The 14,424-nt window shown below is 45.7% G+C and overlaps 1 protein-coding gene across 2 annotated transcripts in view; it reads right to left on the bottom strand.

The window, feature by feature from the left end:
• Positions 1-14,424, bottom strand: part of ppfibp2b (PPFIA binding protein 2b) — a 186,647-nt gene that overhangs the window by 88,396 nt on the left and 83,827 nt on the right. The window contains exons 1-2 of one of the 2 annotated variants that reach the window (XM_056282719.1): positions 9,778-10,417; positions 1,676-1,762 (exon numbers count right to left, since the gene is read on the bottom strand). In XM_056282719.1, the coding sequence (XP_056138694.1) occupies positions 1,676-1,762; positions 9,778-9,825 (135 nt within the window). In that variant the 5' untranslated portion in view covers positions 9,826-10,417. Of the gene's footprint in view, positions 1-1,675; positions 1,763-9,777; positions 10,418-14,424 lie in introns of those variants that run through there. The other variant, XM_056282718.1, reaches the window with a different exon arrangement.

The following is a 14,424-nucleotide window of genomic DNA, read 5'->3' as shown; positions in this document are numbered from 1 at the left end:
GCCTTGAAAAAAAGGCCATTTTTGGCTGCTGTCCCCCCAAAAACCCTTTTGCAGACCTCCAATAACCCTTGGTTGTAGGTCCTGTTAGTTGGATTTTATCCATTTTGAGGAAGTAGGGACTCTTGACAGTTTACTTTGCCCTATATCTCACACCAGTGCCTTGTTTCGTCTGGACATGGTGCAATAATCACTGGAGTAATCCAGTCTGTCCTCTGCACATCCATCACTGTCTGGTTTGGATCAGCCACCAAACAGGATAGGGACAGACCACAACCTGCCAACCTGCCCTCCTTTCAGGACTTATACACCTGCAGACTCAGGAAATGGGCAAGTAACATCACTGCAGACCCATCACACCCTGGTCACAACCTGTTCCAACTCCTCCCCTCTGGTAGGCGCTACAGAGCACTGTACCCCAAAACAACCAGATATAAGAATAGTTTCTTTCCGCAGGCTGTCATTCAAATGAACGCTTAACACTGCCAAATAAATCCAACCATGTTGTATATACTATATTGTACATTGTACGTATACTGGTACACATACATGTCCATCTACCTCAGGCATGTATGTAAGTACCCTGCTAACATCTATTTCAGCATCTCTGATATATTCTCTGCACCACTGCACTTTATCACCTCTTATTTCACCTGTATATAGTCAATCCTTGTGTATATATCTGAAGATTGTTGTGTTGTCGTGTTGTTATTCTATGGTAAGTACACTGAGAGAGCCACAAAACCGGAGTCAAACTCCATGTACGTGCAAACCTTACATGGCCAATAAACATGATTCTGATTCTGAAACAAGGACACCCTAAAAAAGCCAGTTCAGCTCGACCATAAATATTACCTGCAAGTTGAATAAGGCTTATCAGATGCCAGTAGTAGTAGCAGTAGTAGTAGTAGTAGTAGTAGTAGTAGTAGCAGTAGTAGTAGTAGCAGTAGCAGATGAAAGTTCAAGTAACTTTTTCACCTCATTTCTGTACTGTTTTACCATTGCAATTACTCTATTTGAGCACTAGCTGTTAGATGCTGCGAGACAGAGCTGTTTAACCCAACACATGGGTACAAGACAAGTCATGTGACCTATTCTTACGCCATGTGTAATGTTGTCCCTGGTCTGCACACTCCTTATCTCCTGCATGCTCTCTCTCTCTCTCTAATATGCAGACACAAACTCAAGGAGACTAATACACCCCCCCCACACACACACACATGCTCTGGTACGAATACTCGTAAATACATATTAAATACCCATACACACACACACACACACACACACACACACACACACACACACACACACACACACACACACACAGTCGTGTTTCACTATCCTTGTGCGGACCCCTAATTGACTCCATTCATTTCCTAGCCCTTAACCCTAACCTTACTCACGCAAACTACATGCCTAACCCTAACCCTTACTCTAACCTTAACCTTAACCTAAGCCTAAGCCTAACCTTAACCCCAAAACCAAGTCCTAACCCTAAAATAGACCCTTTTCCTTGTGAGGACCTCTGAAAGGTCCGCACAAGGTATGTCCTGTCAGGTTTCCACACAAGGATAGCTAAACATGCACACACACACACACACACACACACACACACACACACACACACACACACACACACACACACACACATACACACACACGTGTTAAAAGCTCTGACCTGTAGCACCAGAGACTCTTTGTCTCCCTCCAGGCGGATCAGTCTTTCTTGATAAGTTTCATTGTTGACTGAGGAACACAGGTTCACCTGGACAACACACACAAAGAAAGAGAGACAAGTTGGGTCTCGGTTAACCATCTCACATGTTGTATCGGGGTTATGTTTCTACTGTTGGGCGGTAATTTATTAATTAGCCTCCTGGCATTTTGGCTGAGGAGAACAGTCATATATTGGCGTATCTGAAATTTTCACATTTCGGGCATTCTGTTTCTACTCAATCATGCTACAAGTTGCTGTTCATTTTGAGGTCATGCATTGTGTAGTGCCCACCTCCCTTTTGCCCCCCACTCTTCCGAGCCATCCCGGTCGCTGCTCCACCCCCTCTGCCGATCCGGGGAGGGCTGCAGACTACCACATGCCTCCTCCGATACATGTGGAGTCGCCAGCCGCTTCTTTTCACCTTACAGTGAGGCGTTTCACCAGGGGGACGTATAACATGGGACGATCATGCTACTCCCCCCAGCCCCCCCCAGAACAGGCGCCCCGACCGACCAGAGGAGGCGCTAGTGCAACGACCAGGACACACACCCACATCCGGTTTCCCACCAACAGACAAGGCCAATTGTGTCTGTGGGGATGCCCGACCAAGTTGGAGGTAATACGAGGATTTGAACTGGCGATCCTGTGTTGGTAGGCAACAGAATAGACCGCCATGCTACCCGGATGCCCGATGTATTGTGTATTGTGATTCTTCTCTGAAACAAACACACTAGAGGTAAGAGGGGTTTGTGGTTTCAGGAGACAGGACAATGTTGGAAATCTTCAAGCTTCATCATTCACATTGTTGGATGGAGAAAGGTGGTCTGCAACCAGTTTTACCCACGACCAGCAGTTTACCAAATACTGTCCTTACCAATACTGTCCAAGACTTACATGAAGACCAGAGGAACAGTATTACCACCACACATACACTGTGTTTATAGGTAAATTTCAGAAATGTGCTGAGTGTCAACATTTAGGCAAGAAACAAAACATATTGAGCCATAAAGCCCTGAACAGCCATGCCAGCCTTTCTGTCTTCATCCTGCTCCCTGCAGCACAAAACTGCTCTCACTATGTTTCTATGGGCTCTGACAGGGAATGAACTCCAGTTGTGTCTAGCATCTGCCTGAAAGGTGTGGATGGAGATTAACGTCTTGGAGGACTTAAGTCTCCCAGTCTTCCATTAGTCTTATCCTCTCTTGGATAAAGTATATTACAATTTAGTTTAAAATTTCCAGTTTCATTTGGCAGAAGCTTTTATCCAAAGCGACGTACATCTGAGCGTTAATACAGCACAAGCAAAGATCTAGTCAGGAGGTGACAATGCAAGTGTAAAAAAAAAAACTTAGTTCAAGTCCGATTGAACATAGGTGTCAACAGATAGTGCATAAATGCGAAGGTGCATAGAAGCGATTTTTTAAAATACCATCAGGTGTAGAGGTGATCGAGAAAGAGTGGGGTCTTTAGCTTCTTCTTAAAGATGGAGACGGATTCAATGGATCGAATGCACCACGTTCCATAGTTGGCAACTCATTCCATTAGTGCATTAATACAACACAGAACACCATTACTTCCCCCAATATTTACAAAGAAGAGAATTTTCTTTTACTAGGATGAATAGTCAGAAACACAGTAATTGGTGGAAGGTGACTGATAGCACATGCCCTTTGTGATTAGTGAATTCAGGGGGCAGCCGCGAACCTCCACAGCTGGGACACGAACCCGGGTCTCCTGCACCATGGGCAACTACGTTAACCAGTCGACTAAAGGGTCTGACCGTTAGCCAAGGGCTAGCGAGTCTACACATCTGTGGTCGTTACACTACCCGCCTCCTTCAGGAAGCACGTCCCTGTGCTTCAGCATACCAGCTCCCTCATGCCACTTCCAATGGCCTCACCATCCCACTTCTGACACCAATGTTGTGAATTCAGGGGGCAGCCGGGAATCACCGCAGCCGGGACACGAACCCTAGTCTCCAGCACCATGGGCAACGACGTTAACCAGTTGACTAAAGGTCCAACCCATTAGCCAAGGGCTAGCGAGTCTACACATCCGTGGTTGTTACTCTATATTATTCTGGATCTCTGTCCTGTTATTGAGGAAGAAGATGGATCCTCACTGGCAGAGCCAGTAGTTACTGCCACAGGAGCTCAGAAAAGAGGCCGGAAGTCTCAGCCTGTATTGTACCAAGCTGTAAGGCCCATAGGAGGAAAAGACATGCTCGAGTCAGCTATATTACTGTTTTCCAGTGAAGGATGTTGAGTGTTGCAAACTGTGGCGCAAAACCATAAACAACACAAAACATGACAAAAACACATTGGTTGAAAAATCTTCGAGTTTGCATCTTGCATTTCAACTCAGAGGACTTTGAATGTCATTTGGTTCATTCAATAAAAGGAGATGATGGGGGGAAATACTGAGATCTAACGCTGTTCCTTCACTAAATTTGGAAACAAGGAATGAACCATAACCAGCGAGCTCTCCTTAACACCCAAATGCAACAAGAAGTAAAAAGGTAAGAAAAAAGTTCGATGAATTTGTTGTTTTAATTGGCTAAAATCACAAGTGCAAGCTAGCCAAATAGATATTTGGAAAATGCCAACTGGGTGCATGAATTGGTTTTGCTTCCTCTGTGGAGTTTGCGAACTCTTTCAAAAGAAACTCTGCACGGTGAAATTTGTGACAACAAAGCGATTCCCTTTCTGTGTCCACTGGTAAACAACTCCTACACAGATACCACCAGTCACACCTGGCGTGAGGCTGTTCCGTTGGGTTGTCTTCACCGGCAAGCAGTGCTGTTCTCTGGGCTGCAGCTACCACAGCAGCCGCAGACTCCTCCTCATCGCTATGCTTTATTTCCTCTGTGCTGTATTCAGGATCGAATAAGTAACCCCGAATATCTGCTTCTGAGGCGTCTAGGTGGCGTAGCAGTCTATTCTGTTGCCTACCAACATGGGGATTGCTGGTTCGAATCCCCATGTTACCTCCAGCTTGGTCGGGCAACCCAACAGACACAGTTGGCCGTGTCTGCGGGTGGGAAGCCGGATGTGGGCATATGTCCTGGTTGCTGCACTAGCGCCTCTTATGGTCGGTTGGGACACCTGTTCGGGGAGGGGGGGTGACTGGGGGGAATAGCATGATCCTCCCACGCGCTACTTCTGGCGAAACTCCCCATTGTCAGATGAAAAGAAGTGGCTGGCGACTCCACATGTATCGGAGGAGGCATGTGGTAGTCCGCAGCCCTCCCCGGATCAGCAGAGGAGGTGGAGCAGTGACCGGGATGGCTCAGAAGAGTGGGGTAATTGGCCAAGTATAATTGGGGAGAAAAAGGGGGAAAAAAGAATATCTGATTCCATCATCCCCGCATAAAAGTCATTTTCATTTCCACTGGCCAATCACTATCAGCTATTATCTTTGAACTATGTTAGCTTCTCTCGTCAGCAGATGGGAATTCTGCTGCTGGACTTAAAGACGTGATCCATGCCAACTGCCATGCCACAGGGCAGGTCTATTTAAATTGAGGAAATACGGCCTGTACTCTGAACAAGATCTCTGTTGGCCACCGGATGACATAATCCAGCAGCCAATTTCCAAAAGAGATTTTGTGGGATGGCGTACCCAAAGTTAAAAAGAAGCTAGCTGGTGGCAGGGCCTTTTCCTATCGGACCCCGTTCTTGTGGAATAACCTGCCTGCTGCCATCAGACAATCAGAGTCTGTTGAGTCCTTTAAATCCAAACTTAAAACTTATCTTTTTGCCTTAACCTACAATTAGTTGTCTTTAATTTGAGTGCTTCACAACCTGTACTGCACGGCGGGTCGGTTTCTGTCACAATGAATTTACCGATCACTGTTCTGCCGACGAGATTATAGCGTATAGATTATGACTAATTGATGACTTAATTGATTATGACTAATGACTATTGCAAAATGTTCTCTTCTTTCACGTCTTTTCTCTCTCTCTCTCTGAATGATGTCTTCTCCTTTATCTTTTTCTGTGTGTAAATGGTGTTATGTGAGTCTTCCCTGTGTGAACGTGCAGTCGGTCCTCCTCCCAGGTCTCCATGGTGACGGTGGTTGCCACCTGGACGCTACTTGGCATCCCTCTCATTATATTTTCTTTTTATATATCTTATAAATCCATATAATTTCGTTACACTGTTTCAATGTTATATCATTCTCTCACTCAGATGTGAGACTCTTTTTTGTTTTTGTTTTTTTACATGGTGATGCTGGTCATGTGGCTCAGGTCCTGGCACATTGTCCTGGTGTTGTCCTGGTCCTGGCATCTGGACACTGCTTGGCATCCTGCACACCATATTCTTCATAAATTTTATAATTCCATTATAATTCTGTTGTCCTCTTTCAATGTTGTATTGTGTAAATTATGTAAACACAACAGCCATTGCACGTTGCCCATCTTGTGAGAGACATCCCTCCTCTGTTGCTCTCCCTGAGGTTTCTTCCTATTTTTTCTCCCTGTTAAAGGGTTTTATTTTAGGGAGTTTTCCTTATCCGATGCGAGGGTCTACGGACAGGATGTTGTGTTGCTGTAAAGCCCACTGAGTCAAATCTGTAATTTGTGATATTGGGCTACACAAATAAAACTGACTTGACTTGAGATTTGAAGACAGAAAAGGTAGAGGGGATTTTTATGGTAGTGTTTCATGTAGGCTAGCAGTCTGCAGCAGACCAGTGTTGGCTAGCTTGCTAGTATTTGCTGGCGTTAGTGATAGTTTGCTAGTGGAATTCAATGAGTTTGACGTAGCTCAACATAATCATTGTTTTTGTTATGCAAGATAGGTGGAAATACACAAAAGGAAAAGGCAGAAGAAAACTGACTCCTTTCTTAAGTCAAGTGGTCATGTCAGTGGTGTTATAGTGACATGGGCTTGCTAGCTATTTGTTCGGGAAGTAAACAGAAAGCTAGCTTGCAATCTATGATTGCAATCATTCAATTTTATGGTAGGCCGTTAATTTTGTTCTCGTGTTAATGCTATGTAGGTGTTCACTTATGTAACTTAAAGCTATTTGTTTGAACTTAAACCCCATTTTAAAAAATAATTCCTACATCGACTCATCCCTGTTACTGCTGTATTGTGCTTGTTTAGGACAGACAGTCACATCAGGCATCAACCTCAGTGAGAGAGGATGAAGTGTAACATTGCGCAGGTGAGCAGTCAGAAATCAGGAGCAAGTCCTGTTCACTGGAGAGGTACATGAAGTTGTGCAGAAGCACCCAGAGGTCAATCCAGAATGTCTGGAGACACTACTAGCAATGTTCACAACCAAGTATAAGTTCCAGTCCAGCAGTGACAGTGTTGGTGTTCTCCAAGAGATGTGTCCAGAGGTCCGTGGCCTCTTTGGTCAAGTTAAAACACTTGTGAGATTGCTTATTGTTGTCCCGGTGTCATCAGCTGAAGTGGAGAGAGGGTTCAGTGGGCTCCGGAGGTTGAAGACATGGCTCCGGAACATATGACACAAGCATGCCTGGACAGTGTGGCTGCATCCCATTTTCACAAGGACAAGCTTGACATGTTGAATAGGAAGGCAACTGCCAAAGAATCTGTTTCTCGCAGAGAAAAAAGAAGGAGCACCTTTGGGTGTTTTGAGCAGATGTAGGCAATTTGGGCAATTTTTGCCTTTGCTTAATAAAAAATTCAGGGGGCATGTTCATACTTGGACACCACAACTGTGTTTTAAGGGGCAACAATACTAGGCAAAAAGGACAGTTTTCCATTTGTTATCTCTGACACTGGTTTTGAGTAATGGGTATGGTTGAGCTGGACAATGTCGCTCAGTTTTCACCTTGTTGTATATCATGGATTTGTGAAAAGCATATTTTTTAACAGACACTAAAAAGTCTAAAGTCATTGCTTAATACTATGTGAATGCTGGTGAATATAGTTTCTTGGGGTGAAGGGGGTGGTGCTATAATGTCCATATTGAACTCAATATTATTTGCATATGGTGGTGAAGAAAATGTAGAAATGCATGGCATTCATTTTGACTTGGCATATTGTGGAGACTGGAACAGGGGCCTAAGGCGGGGGAGGGGGGGTTGCAGTACTCATGTCCCACCCATAGAACACCCACACATTTAAAATCGCTGCTCCGCCCCTGCACACCCACCAAGACCGCTGGATCCCAGGGTCTTCTTAAGAAGCTGAAACTTAAAATTTGTACGGAAGTTGATACCGCTAATGTGTGTCTCCGGGTGAGTAAAATGACAATCAACTGAATGTGTTTTTAATGGTAACAATGATTTATGTTCGATTTCTACAACATTCAACGCCTGCAATGTTTTTTCATGCTGATCGTGATATGAAGAATGAATATTATTATCTACTGCACGCACAGACGGTTAGTACTACATTGCTCTCTCAGAGAAGTGTTGAAGTACGCCGAGGGCCGGCACAGAGGCCCTGCCTATTATGCTGTGGCAGCGCTGCAATTAAAGAGACAGTACACCTATTTATCACATCAGGTGTGCTGTGGGTCTAGATGGTTTCGTGCTCGTTTTCTCCACAACCATCTGGCGACCCCCGGAAATTATCTCGCAAACCCCCTTGGGTGGGGGGGGGTTCCGACCCCCAGGTTGAGAACCAACGCGTTAAGACGCCTGCTCCTGAGTCATGAAGGTGACGTTGTTTTCCCCTCGAGCACACCGACAGGAGGCTGGCGTCCTATACGGCTGCTATTTTATGTAGCTATTACAGGAAGAAGCATGAGCACTGGTATATATATTAACTGTCCTGTTGTTGCACATAAGTCGTAAAGAGAGCAATGGATCTCCCCCCCGGTCCTCTGCCAGTATGTTGGCCATTATGAACCAAATACGTGAACAGGCATTGTGAAGGACGACTTCTAGTTTCAGAATGCGGTCTGCACACATTTTTAAGTAGCATGTTAATATTTCTTGCATACTACACACCACAGTGCAGTTATCAGCTGCATTAGGGACATGACCGAACACTTTGTGTAGGTAGGATGTCATCATGACAAAGCTGTTGACATATCGCCAACTCCAGTTGTCTTTTAGGGGACACATTTAACAGCCCCATTGCTGTGACCTAAAACTGTACTTCCAGCCAAATACGATGGGCGAAACTGCTCTAAAGTCACGAGTCTGACCTAAACAGCAAGACTGGACCAATCTGTCCAGCTTGTCTCACACCTACACTTGGGACGACTTTGACAACATACAAAACAGTTGACACCAGCTTTTCTAAAGTTGCATGGACATGAATTAGAATATGTGAAAACCTACTTACAGGTTGTGGCCACATTGCTCTGAGTCAAAATACTTCTTTTTCATGTTTTTCCCCCTATTCTGTGTACAGTACAATGTGTGCAGTATGTTGGGTTGAAAATGGGACAAAACCAGAGTCTCATGCTCCAACTCGCTGGTTTCTACAGTATCAGTGGATGCTTTGTCAACAGCAGTGGGCTGATGGATAATGCCGCTAATCTGATAACCTAGCTCCTGTTATGCAAGGAAGAAAAAAACGTGCACACTCGTGCACGCACACACACAAACAGAGCAGACCACACAAAATGCAGGAACATGCACAGATGCACAAAAAACACAACAGTTCTGATAAGACACATGCTTGCATGCTCAAAGGCACCCCCCCCCCCCGTCTCTCTCTTTCTGGCTCTGGTTCTAACAATCACCTAGAGCCCTGTTCCTAAACGAAAGGAAGTTACATCGGAAAACACGGCACACCAGGAAATCATACTCACTGACTGGGAACAGCAAGGACCTCACAGAGGATCTTCTCCTTTCTCTATAGAATCAACCGCTCTTCCGTGTTGAAACTCTCTCTCTCTCTCTCCCTCTCTCTCTCTCTCTCTCTCTGTTTCTCTCTCTCTCACACACACACACACCAGCCCATACTGTACATGCTGGTCTACTTTGTAAACAGAGCAGAAATATGAACTTCCTGAAGTCATCCCTCTAGGGAAAAGAATGTGTTGTGTTGAGTAGAAGCAAAAATAAAAAAAAGGGATGGAAACTGAAAAAAAATGACAACATGCACACCAGGCGGCTGCAACTCACCTTTTTAAGCCAGGAGAAGTGCTTGTACAAGTCCATAGGAGAATCCATGCTCCTGGCCCATTGCTGCCCTGCCTAGTTCCTTTTTATGATCGAGTGTCCGTGTGTGTGTCCGTGTGTGTGTGTGTGTGTGTGTGTGTGTGTGTGTGTGTGTGTGTGTGTGTGCGCACACACTGGAATGGTTTCACATTGTGTTTGCTAGAATGTAAGAGTACTTTGTAGCATGTGAGTGATGTGCAAATTTCTGTGTGTGTGTGTGTGTGTGTGTGTGTGTGTGTGTGTGTGTGTGTGTGTGTGTGAGCTGTTGTCAGCTGCGGGGCGGGCGTTGTTTTATGACCCAGGATCCTTGCCTTCTGACTGAGGAAACTCCCGTTCCCAGTCGCTCTCCTTCTCCTGCTCTCCCTCGTTTCTCCCCCTCTCTCCCTGTTTCTCTTCTGTCCGCTTCTCGGTCTTCTCCCTCCTCACTCTTCTTCTGCTGCTTTCTTTTCCCTTCTGTCAGTGAGCGGCCTCTGCTTTTTCGACCTCTCTTCCCCCGTTCTGTTCTTAGTTGTTCCACTTTGTTGTGTTACTCCTCTTTTTTCACCTACAAAGTCACTCCTTCTCTGCGTCCCTTGTTAATAGTCTCGCTCCCCTCTTAGCTCGCTTTCCCCCGTCACCAACTCTCTTCTGACTGTCCATGTGACTGGGAGAGTCCTGCCAAATGGCCAAGCCCTCCCCTGGCTAGCAGCACAGGGAGTGTGTGTGTGTGTGTGTGTGTGTGTGTGTGTGTGTGTGTGTGTGTGTGTGTGTGTGTGTGTGTGTGTGTGTGTGTGTGTGTGTGTGTTTGTTTGGTTGGTGGGGGGCAGCTTGCAGCTTTTTGTCTTTCTTGTTTTGTCATCTGTTTGTGTCTGAGCCCTGGTCCTTATTTATGCTCTCTCTCTCTCTCTCTCTCTCTCTCTCTCTCTCTCTCTCTCTCTCTCTCTCTCTCTCTCTCTCTCTCTCTCTCTCTCTCTCTCTCTCTCTCTCTCTCTCTTGCTGTCTCTGTCTGTCTGTCTCTCTTGCTCTCTCTCTCTCTCCCTCTTGTTCTCTCTGTCTGTCTGTCTCTCTTGCTCTCTCTGTCTGTCTGTCTCTCTTGCTCTCTCTGTCTGTCTCTCTCTCGCTCTTGCTCTCTCACTTTCTCTCTGTCTGTCTCTCTCTCTCTGTCTCTGTCTCTCTCAATGAGAATCGGTGTGCTCAAAGACCCAGAAAGAAAAGAAAAAGACTGTCTGTCCAGGAAAGAGTTACAGAAGAGCCTGGTCTTGTGTGTCTCGTAGAAAGTTTGGAAGTCCTTACTTAAAGACTGCACTTCCTGTGCTCCACAGGACCCTCCTCCATCGCAACATGAAACATCTGTCTCACTCGGACAGCTTCACATCTGCATGCACACAAGCACACCAGCATACGCACGCACAAACATACCTTTCACATCACCACATGGAACAAACACGCACAAGCGAACAAAAATGTACACATGACCTTCTAACCAGCACACACAGGTCCTCACACCAGAAGACCTCCAGCGTCCCACACCAGATCTTACTCTGCAACATGTCCATTCGCAGCACATGCTGTGTGCCTCTTTGCCCCCCACTCCAGTCTGGTTTTCTTTGCTGTCTGTTGCCAGATTTTTAAGGTTCTTATCCAAACAGCGAGTCTATCAAAGAAAAATTATACCCAAAGACGAGAAGAAAATGCTATTTAGTACACTGTTAAAGCCTCCCCATGCCCCTGCTGTGATGAGAACGGCACAACACACAGTTAGAATTACTTAGCTACTACTACTACTACTACTACTACTACTACTACTACTACTACTACTATTACTTTCAACTGCTGCCGTTAGGGGGCGCCACAGCGGATTATCCGTTTCCATCTCTTCCTGTCCTCAGCATCTTCCTCTGTCATGCCAGCCACCTGCATGTCCTCCCTCGCCACATCCATAAACCTCCTCTTTGGCCTTCCTCTTTCCCTCCTCCCTGGCAGCTCCATATTCAGCATCCTTCTCCCAATATACCCAGCATCTCGCCTCCACACATGTCCAAACCGTCTCAATCTTGTCTCTCTTGCTTAGTCTCCAAACCGTCCAACCTGAGCTGTCCCTCTAATATAGTCCTTCCTAATCCTGTCCCTCTTCATCACTCCCAATGAAAATCTTAGCATCTTCAACTCTGCCACCTCCAGCTCCACCTCCTGTCTTTTTGTCAGCGCCACTGTCTCCAAACCATATAACATATAGCTGGTCTCACAACCATCATGTAAACCTTCCCTTTAACTCGTATGTCACAAATCACTCCTCCACAGTTAGCCTTACTGATAATGCCCTAACACATATTTGAGTGTGCGTCGAGGGAAACCATATGGACAACATGGCTTGCCTGACAAAAGGTCACGCCATCTGGTAGTAGCTGTCAGCTTTACACTCCAGTCACGACAAATAATATGAACGCTTATAAGTATTTGCAGAAAATTTGATTTGGCAACTAGAACCCAACGGAGATAACCTGATCCCGTTTCATGCAAGTGTGAGACTGTGAGAAGGCCTCAGGAGCATCCTGCACGGTGCACACAGGGTCACTGTGCACCGCAGCCTCTCATCCTGGACCCATGTCTTCTTTACATTCACACAGGATCTGTGAAGGCATTAAATTCCTGAAGTAAAAACCTCGCCCCAGTAAAAGAGCAAGTTCAGAAATCCTCTACTTAACAGGAAGGTTTGGCAGTTTTACAGTCTAGTCCATACTGGCCCGCTCCGAGGACGTTCCAGAATACTTCCCGCCAGAAGTTTGGTTTCTACTGAAATGGCAGCAGCCTCAGTTGTTAGCCATGCTAATCCAAGTTATTTCTTTTAAACCAGACAAAGTGTAAAGATAGTTTTCATTTCAACTGGAGAAACACTGGAGGGAGTCTGATGCTTTGAAACGTACTGAAAAGAGCAAGTAAATTCTACTTAGTCTAGCTGATCCTACTCTGTAAGATGGTTTACTGTGTAAGGTGGTTTATTCTGTATGGTGGTGTATTGTGTATGGTGGTGTATTGTGTATGGTTAGCCAAGCTCATGAGAAAGCGTCATCTGTGTCAAATGATCACGTTTTACATGCAAATTATTTTTGTCCTAATAAAGCAGCAACTAATGCAGAAATAGAGTGTAGAGCTGGCTAATACTCCCATTCAAGACCAATGACATAGAAAGTGGTAACTATCTCCTGCCCTATCTACCCCCCCCCCCCCGCACCTTTCTAGCATGCGTGCTCTACAGACAAGAGACTGCCTCTGATGCTGTCCTGACACTGTCTCACACACACACACACACACACACACACACACACACACACACACACACACACACACACACACACACACACACACACACACACACACACACACACACATCTTTCTCTGTTATGTTGAGCAATCTTTAAATCTTTGTTTGTAGCTCAAACACAGGCAGATACGGAGACACACCAAGACACAACACTCCCGGGTCAACGCTGAGCAGCCGTCTCGGGGTCTCCAAACTTCCTGCCAAGAAAACATTTATCAGGTTTCCTGTGTGTGTGTGTGTGTGTGTGTGTGTGTGTGTGTGTGTGTGTGTGTGTGTGTGTGTGTGTGTGTGTGTGTGTGTGTGTAAAACCCTCCTTGGAGAATAGCCTAGAGGGTGTCGCCTAATTGCGGAGCGTGTGTGTCTTTGATGCCGTTGGTCTGGGTCGGCGGGGCGGAGCAGGAAGGAAGACAAGGTGAACGGCTGCCTCAGTCATCTAAACACACTGATCCTGATTCACAAATCTGCTCCCTCTCATGTTATCACTGATCTTAGTGGGAGGTGTGCTCTTGTTTTATAACCCCGTCATTCTTGCTAATACATACGGCCCCAGCTGGGGCAATAACAGTTATTTCCAGCTAGTGTTCTTCAAATGACCTAACATGTCCACACACTTCCTGATTCTGGTGAGGACTTCAGCTGTTGACTTAACCCCGTGTCGGATTTCCCATCCAGTAAAACTGGCGTGCCTTCCAAGTCTTCCAGGAATATTCTAGCCTTTATGGACGAGTTTGCTGTTTCTGACTCCTGGTGTTTCCTCGACCCATCAGGGGGAGTATACTCCTTCTCTTCTCACATTCACCACACTTTCACCCATAGTGACTACTTTCTTATAGATAACCGCTTCCTTCCTGCAGTCCAGTTGTACTCTTATAATGCTATTTTCATATTTGATCATGCTCCAATCATATTAGAATTGCACATAAAGGGGCATGATAACACGCACACGCACACACCCCCCCCCGGCATCTTAACATACAATAAGGCTTGTCAAACAATGCTGCTGCTTGCTTGCCTCGGTCAAAGACCTTTGGTGACAAGGCATTAATATAGCCCACCAGCACACACTTTTCCATCGGATAAAAACTGATAAAAACTGGCGTCAGCGCATCAGTGATGACATTCAGACTGAACTCTTTGTCCCTGCTCTCCATTGGCCAATAATACAAAACTTTTATTGGGAAGCCGACATGACTGAGTGTGTCTCTGACAATGTGTGTGTCGCTGTCGTGTCATGCTATGTGATGAGTCTCTGGGTGGTGTCCTGGATAGGGTTCTGCCTGCGGTCTCGATAGTTCTGCTGGGGAACTTCA

This window comes from Lampris incognitus, chromosome 6, assembly GCF_029633865.1.
Source record: "Lampris incognitus isolate fLamInc1 chromosome 6, fLamInc1.hap2, whole genome shotgun sequence".
NCBI classification, from domain to species: Eukaryota; Metazoa; Chordata; class Actinopteri; order Lampriformes; family Lampridae; genus Lampris; species Lampris incognitus.
Note: the sequence above shows the minus strand (reverse complement) of the source record. Positions and strands in the feature narration are given on the sequence as shown.